Source organism: Montipora foliosa, chromosome 6 (assembly GCF_036669935.1).
Source record: "Montipora foliosa isolate CH-2021 chromosome 6, ASM3666993v2, whole genome shotgun sequence".
Lineage (NCBI taxonomy): Eukaryota > Metazoa > Cnidaria > Anthozoa > Scleractinia > Acroporidae > Montipora > Montipora foliosa.
The window spans coordinates 28242733-28250232 of record NC_090874.1 but is presented as its reverse complement, the minus strand read 5'-3'; the positions used below and the strand labels follow the sequence as shown (position 1 = coordinate 28250232).

At 41.2% G+C, this 7500-nt stretch overlaps 1 protein-coding gene across 7 annotated transcripts in view; it reads right to left on the bottom strand.

The window, feature by feature from the left end:
- The window catches only part of LOC138007093 (centrosomal protein of 83 kDa-like), a 622454-nt gene that overhangs the window by 589144 nt on the left and 25810 nt on the right, over nt 1-7500 (bottom strand). For 6 of the 7 annotated variants that reach the window (XR_011123993.1, XM_068853816.1, XM_068853815.1 and 3 more), the window contains 2 exons: nt 756-827; nt 110-150 (listed from right to left, as the gene is read on the bottom strand). Coding sequence is in view for 6 of the 7 variants with exons in the window: in XM_068853816.1 (XP_068709917.1) it covers nt 110-150; nt 756-827 (113 nt within the window). In the remaining variant the exon portion in view is untranslated. Of the gene's footprint in view, nt 1-109; nt 151-755; nt 828-1499; nt 2227-7500 lie in introns of those variants that run through there. The other variant, XM_068853817.1, reaches the window with a different exon arrangement.

The window sequence follows — 7500 nt, the reverse complement described above, 5'->3', positions numbered from 1 at the left end:
TTCTTACTTGTAACTAGACCTGGAAAACGCTTCATGGAGACCAGTCCCCCTGCCATTAAAACTCATTCTCAAATTAACCACAAATAGAGAATACATGTAAAGTACTTACCTTCTGTACTTATCAATTTCCATTTCTAGTGCTTCATATTTCTATGTAAAAGAAACACAGATATTAACTATTCTACAAGGATGCGCTGGATATAAAGTAATAGATAACCAATGAGGTGCATACCGCCAAGTTGGTTATTAACCATTTTATGTCCAGCAAGCCAGAGTAGAATAATTGTCTTATTAAAACCTCCATGATCAACAACTCTTCCACTGAAGCATTGATTTCTGCCTCAGACAATTCACCACGGAGAGTCCATGGAAATGTAAAAGTTATAGACAACACAGGACACAGTAAAAAAACACAAATATGGCAAGTGTGCAGCAAAAACTTGTGTAAACATGAGCCTTTATAAAATGTTGATTTGTCAACGTTCAGAAATAACTGAAGAATGTTTTCGACCCTCCACTAGTTACCCTTGACCCTCAACCAAGACGAAAACTCCAATAATGATGATTATATACTACTTGCAAAACTCAAGACGAAGTATACTGAACCAAAACTAAAATAAAAAATCCATTACATTGATGTTGAACTGTGGCAGGATTTAGTTGCAATAGAAGACAACAAATAACACCTTCCACTAATCTTCTCAGACATAGGCACTAAACAACAAATTGCATCAAAAATAAAAGATAGTGTGTACCTCCTTGTAGGGACCTTCAACCTCTTTTTGAAGTTGTGCTTTTAACATTTCTATTCTCTGAGGAGTCACCAACTGTAAACAATCAAATTGAAATATTACAAAAAAAAAAGTCATTTATTATTCACCCATGCAAATTGAAGAGCATGCAAATCTTCCCCTACAAGAAGAGATAAAAACAAATGTTATTTACTACTGTTATATGACTTCCACAGCATAAAGTGTTGTGTTTGGTAGTAAAAAGGGTGGGGTAGAGTGGGGAATAACTGCTCCAACAGTTTCCTAGCCCTCCTGCACAGTGGTACATGTATGGAAGACAAACTGTCTACACTGTTGTTTAGTTCAAGCACGTCTACTGACATGGGAAAGAATAAAATACAGATTGGCATGTTCCTCTATCCTATGCTTTGTTTTATGAAAAGACCTTAGTACAACTCAGGAAACAGGTAATAATTCATATGTACTTTTGTCTAACTCATTAATTATTGGAAATTTGTCTTGTCAGTTTTAAGCTCCCAAAGAAACACAATAAGAAGGTACCAAAATGAACGATAAAAGGAGAAGGCATTGGGGATAAAACTACCGTACTTATTCAGCTATAAGCCGAGCGATTTTTACACAAATCCTCACTCAATTTGGGCAAATTTGAAGCCGTAGAAGGGGTCTCGGCTTATAGCCGAGGACTTTTGATAAAAAGAATTTTCTCAGCAAATTAAAACAGTAAGAAATGAACGTGTATTCACTTACAAGCCGAACTAAATTAGTTGTAAAATGAAGAGAAGTTGTTGTTTCGATGTTGTTGGTGTAATATGGACTTTTATTACTTGGTGGCTCGTAAAGCTAAAAGGAGCCGTTTGTGTTGTTGTGTGATCGGGATCGATCTTATTGCTCATCTTCTTCCTCGCTGTCTGTCTCGAATTCGTCGTCCATTTCCTCGTCTTCACTTTTTTTTTGTTCTGGAATATTCTCGTCGAAGACTGCATCGTCTTCTGTGCCGTCGAGTGCGTTATAGAGGTGCCACAAGTCTTAAACGACCGCCTCACCATCTCCTTGGGAATATCGTGCCAAGCCTGGTTTACCCATCAAAGGAACGAGGAGCCTGGGAACGAGATTGCACCATCACAGATCGTGTAAACAAGCTTGTCACATGACACCATAGCAAACTTGAGACAGAAACGCAAGTGGATTTCTTCTTGTAGCGACATTTTCCAAGCAAAAAACCGTATGCATTAAAGGGAAAATCTTACCTTGAATTCTTTGCTCTGAAAACCCGTTGAACAGATTTGCCTTATATATCCTCCAGCGATGGAACCATCGACTCGCTGATGCCGTATTCTCCGGCGATCTTGGAGTTATTTTCTACAGCTTCTGCTTCGGCGACTATTTTAAGTTTAAAGGCGAGGTTGTAAGGTTTCCAGTCGGATAACTTTTTATGAAATGCTTCGCTTGTACGAAGACACGTTTCCTGTGAGGTCAGAAATTGTTTAATAATATTCGTCACCTCACGATCACGTTGCTTGTTTGTTTCTTATCTTTCGTGTTCATTTGATTGCTTAGAGTATAATTTTTCAGTCAATGTCAATTTGTATTTTAAATTACGAAAATTCCATAGTCGATAATACACATCAAGACCTAAAATGGGTCTCGGCTTATAGCCGAGTATTATGCAATTACAATTCGTGTCAATCAAGTTGATTTTATCCGTAAGAAGGTTGGGGTCTCGGCTTATAGCCGAGATCGGCTTGTAGCCGAATAAGTACGGTAGTTGTTAAATGCATCAGTTCATTTCAACCAATATCTTGATCAAGCGATCCCGTATTTGTCAGATCTAATGAAAATCTTAAACACTGTAACACAATTTTTTTTTCAAGCCCCTTATTATTTTCTTAAGAATATTGTTTGAGTGTGTTAGCTTGTAAATCAACTATGCCTCAATGTTATAAATTATTTTGATACTTGACAACGCAGTTACATTTTTACCAAAGGTAACTTCGTCAAATACGTTTTCCTCAGCTCAAGTCTATTCATTAGTGGACTTAGTTGTGTTTCCTCTGTCTAAATCTTTGTATTTGCTTTGCTTTTCGATTTCCTTCAGTGCAATGATGGAACAGTCATATCAATCAGTTTGCAGTTTGAATACACTGAATCTTTAAGGACGATGTCTGGTCTGCTTGCTGGTATAATTCTCTCCGTATTGACTGGTATGTCCCATATGATGGCGAAGTTGTTGTCTTTATTGTGCATCACAGTCTCTGGCTCGTGTTGATGCCATTTGTCTCATAATCATGCATGATCTTTACAAATGCTCCAATGGAGACATGCTGTAGCATTATTGTGCCTGGAGATGTAACAGGAAACTTGTATTGGTACTGATATTCACCAACATTATTCTTGTATAGTTTGCAGCAGAATTCTTACTGATGACACTGTAACATGCCCTAATTGTCAGATTACAACTTTAGTTTCCTTGCAAAAAACCAAGCTTGTTTGCCAACTTGTCATTAAAGTTGGAGAGAAAATAGCAACATACACAGCTTTCAATGATGCTGTTCAGAGCTATTTAACCAATATCAAGTGTGACACAGCCTTATCAGCAATCTTTGCCAGCCTCTTCGTCGTCCCATCTCTGGGTCAGCAGCCGTCCCTGCCATTGCTCTCCTCTCATCTCTTTGAAATCCTTCTGTACCCCTCTGCCCTTCAACTGCTTTCCTATCTTCTTAATTGGAAAACCTGTGTTCGTCTCTATATGTGTGATGACTGGTTGCAGGTACTCAAGGTGTAGTCATCCTGTAGTGCTACTTGCATGGTGATCTTCGTTGATGCATAATCTCCTGCTTGTACTCTCGCTCTATACTCTTGGAGTCCCCGTCAAACTAGCTTCCTTGGTAAGTACATCATAGCTGTTGATCCTTGCGGGTGCTTACCCCATTCTTTGAAATCACCTTTCTTGATTCCCTGTCTAGCCTTTGTAATTCCATAATTGGCCAAGTCTTGGTTGTCATAAAATAGGTAAGCACATGCATTGCAAACTGGTTTGTTGCAACCACCTTGTTGTAATCAGATAGTGGGCTAGACCAAATCAATGATAATCTTTCTATACATGCCTTACTAGCAATCTCTAGAACTAAGGTGTCATCCTGCTTGATGTTCTCCATGATTCCAAGGAACTTGTAATGTGATCCCTGCAGCCGCCGCCGCCGCCTCCTCCTCCTCCTCCTCCTCCTCCTCCTTCTTCTTCTTATTATTATTATGGACAGTATAAAACATCTGGATGCCAGATACCTAAGATTCACTAAGCTAGGCGTAATGCTAAAATCTAGTGTACATAGTGGATAATACTAAAATCTAATGTTCATAATAAAAACTATATAATTATATATCTGCTAAAAGAGTCAGTGATATCTGCTAAAAGAGTCAGTGTAAAATCTAATGTTCATAATACTGAAATCTAATGCTCATAATAAAAACTATATAACTAGATAACTGCTAAAAGAGTCAGACATAAGCTTGAAAATCCTAACACATGACCATGAATGTTCAGACTGTTGTTCAAAACTGAAAGATCTTGACATAGCGGGCGATATGGACAGTACTGGTAATAACTGACTTCTGCATCCTTGCGAGCCACTTTACTACTTGCCTCTCCCACAAGATTTCGAAGCACTTGACTGACATCCCTTGAATACCCACCCAGGACGTCAATGACTATGTTGTATTGTTTGATACAATACCCCCGATAACGCATTTGTAGTTCCCACCAAAGGGGACCATACTTGCTTGTCTTTTCCGTGCTCTTCTTCGTGCGATTTTCCACCCACCGGCACGTCATCTTGATCACCAGCACCTTTTTCCTCACCTTGTCAACCACTGCGACGTCTATCCCGTTTGCTGAAACAGTAATGTGGTCAGCAAACACGGGGACATCCCAAAATGGTAAAGCCTGTTCATTCTCGTACACCGGCTTGGACTTGATGGGTGAATACCATGGCGAGCTCTTATCAGTAAGGTTCAGGGATCTTAGTACTGCGAAGAAGAGAATGTTGAGGGCATGGTTGTGTCGCTCTAGATACTTTGTCTGGGCCAATGCACTGCACCCTGCCAAGATATGCTGTCAACCCCAGCGAGTGTTTCACTCCATTCTCCACCATACACTTTCTACTCTCTCGGTCAAGTCGTTGGAGTTCGGCAATCGACCAGACTTGTGTCCACATGAAATAAATCATAGCCGGCAACGCAAACTGGTTAGTTGCCAAGATCTTGTAATCTGATAAGGGGCTTGACCATATGACCGACAGTCTCTTGAAGTACGCTTTCTCAGCATTCTCCAAACAAGGTTGTCTTCCTGTCGAATATTCTCTAATACTCCTAGAAACTTGTATTGGACTCCGTCCTTCAGATTGTTGATCTGACCAGCTTCTCCCATCCTCATTTCCCCTGAGTCCTCAAGCCGCCCTCGCTTCACATGTACTGTCGCGCACTTCCTCTCATTCCAGTGTAAACCAATATCTTCCATCACATTTCTTACTTCCACCATCACCCCCTCGAGCTTCCCTTCCGATGCGGCATACACTTTTAGATCATCAATATACAATAAGTTGGTGATCTTGGCACTGATGGGCTTGGAGAGACGATATTCTTCACTTGCTCGCAGTTTCCATGCTACCGGGTTCAGACATAAGTAAATAAACAAGGGCATAATGCGTCCCCCTGGGGGAGCCCTTTGTTGAACTTGATACGTTCCGATATCTCTACCCCTTTCTTTGTCTTTACGTTTATCCTGGTGTTCCACTTTGCACTGAGCCTGGATACAACATTTCCAGTCCACTTAGGGAAGCGATGAAAAACAAACATCTCTTGCAGCCAACTATGATCCACTGAGTCATAGGCCTTCCTAATGTGCATCCATGCCATGTTTAATTTTCGCCGCCCTCTCTGACAATCTTGACAGACCATGCGATCGATAAGCAGATTGTCCATTGTTCCACTTCAACCCTCTCTTGTTCCACGCTGCTCCCCTTGCATAAGCCCATATTTATCCAGATGTTGGTCCACTGGTTTAATGATGCAAGATGTAAGCCACTTATAAATCGAATTAAAGCATGTAATGGGCCTCTGGTTCTCACTTGAGAATTCCCCCGGTTTGGAATAAGAATTGTCTTGCCCTCTGTGAACCATAGTGGTATCTCTTGATCTCCATTCACTATCGCTTGGATTTAGTAACCCCCTCGTGAACAGCACTCGCTCTTTTCCACCAGAAATTCACAAGTCGATCCGGCCCTGGCGCACTCCAGTTGCGCTTCCTTGAAATCACTCTAACAGCTTGATCAACACTTAACTCAAAGTCTTCTTCCATCATCTCAAGGACACTGTCACATATAGGACTCCTGATCTCATCCAGCCACAGGGTTCTCATTAAGTGCCGGCAGCCGGCTGAAAAACCGGCTACTTTAAATTTAGAGCCGTCTACTTTTCGGTCATAAACTTGCTATAAACAAGTGGCACTCACTTATCCCGCCGCCTACTTTTATATTTAAGCCGTCTACTCCAAAACTTATTGAGAACCCTGCAGCCATAATGCCGAAGTATTCCCTATCCCTTGTGTTTCCCACAAGCTTTTCCAAGACCTCGCCTCCTCAACATCATTAAATAACCGCTCATCCTGTCCTTCATCCGGCAGCCCGTGGTCATATTTTGGCTTATCAACGCCCTCCTGGGTCTCTATGATCTTTTTGAGGTTAAAGTAAACTCTCCCTGGGTCCAATTCAAATTGCTTATTCAGCCTTCTCGCCTCTTCTCGTTTCTTGTTGTTCCTATAGCCTCTTTTCAATTTCCTTAGTTTGGAACAAACTAAACGATATCACACTTGCAACGGACAATGTCCCACACTGCTTTACTAATAGACCCCGATTTCTCCTTCCTTTTTTGTGATTTTCTTGTTCAATTTTATCCTCTCCAGTTCCGCTTTCACTCTTGAGATGTTCCCACGAATCTTACATGCCTTAGCCTCATATTCCTCTTTTGCTTTCAGTTTGAACTTTGATCTCCCAGCACGATTCCTCTCTTCTTCCCGCTTTTACATCCTTTACTAACGTAAATGTAAAAAACCACTACAACCGAATAAAGAATGCAATTAATCATCCACAGGTGGCCAAAAGGGTTACCGAGTTACACTTCACTAGCTCCTCCACTGCTGTGTTGACATTTTTAATGTGCCGCCCCAGTAGGCTTTTGTTTCGTCCTAGTGTCATAACAGCGCCCACTGAAGTCTCCTGGGGCCAATGTCACCAATGCGAGAATGGGGGCCACTGATTAAGTTAGCTCACTTGCGCTGGTGTTAATCAGTGAAGTGATGTGTCCCTCGGGAACCTGTGTCCTTGGTGTACTATGCAAATCCATAGCACAACTGGAACTCAATGTTTGTGAATGGTTAATTATTATTATTAGTATCATGATTGTGGTCAAGGATAGCAAGTTGAGTGCGTGCACTCATTCCATGGTAGAAGTATTGCTAAACTTTGTTGCAGTATTTTTTGCAATCAGAGCTTAATTCATCTCCAAGATGCCAGTGTGGATGAACTCTGCCAGCTTTGCCACATCCTTCAAGAGCGCCTTGTTCAATGAGCCTTCTAAGAGGGTAACGTGGGCAGGGCTCCAATTTTGAGAAATCCTTTTTGTCATTCAGTTTTTCTGAGGATGGGTGGGAGGGCACACTTTTTGGACGTCTTGCAACGTGCCAAACTTCAAAATT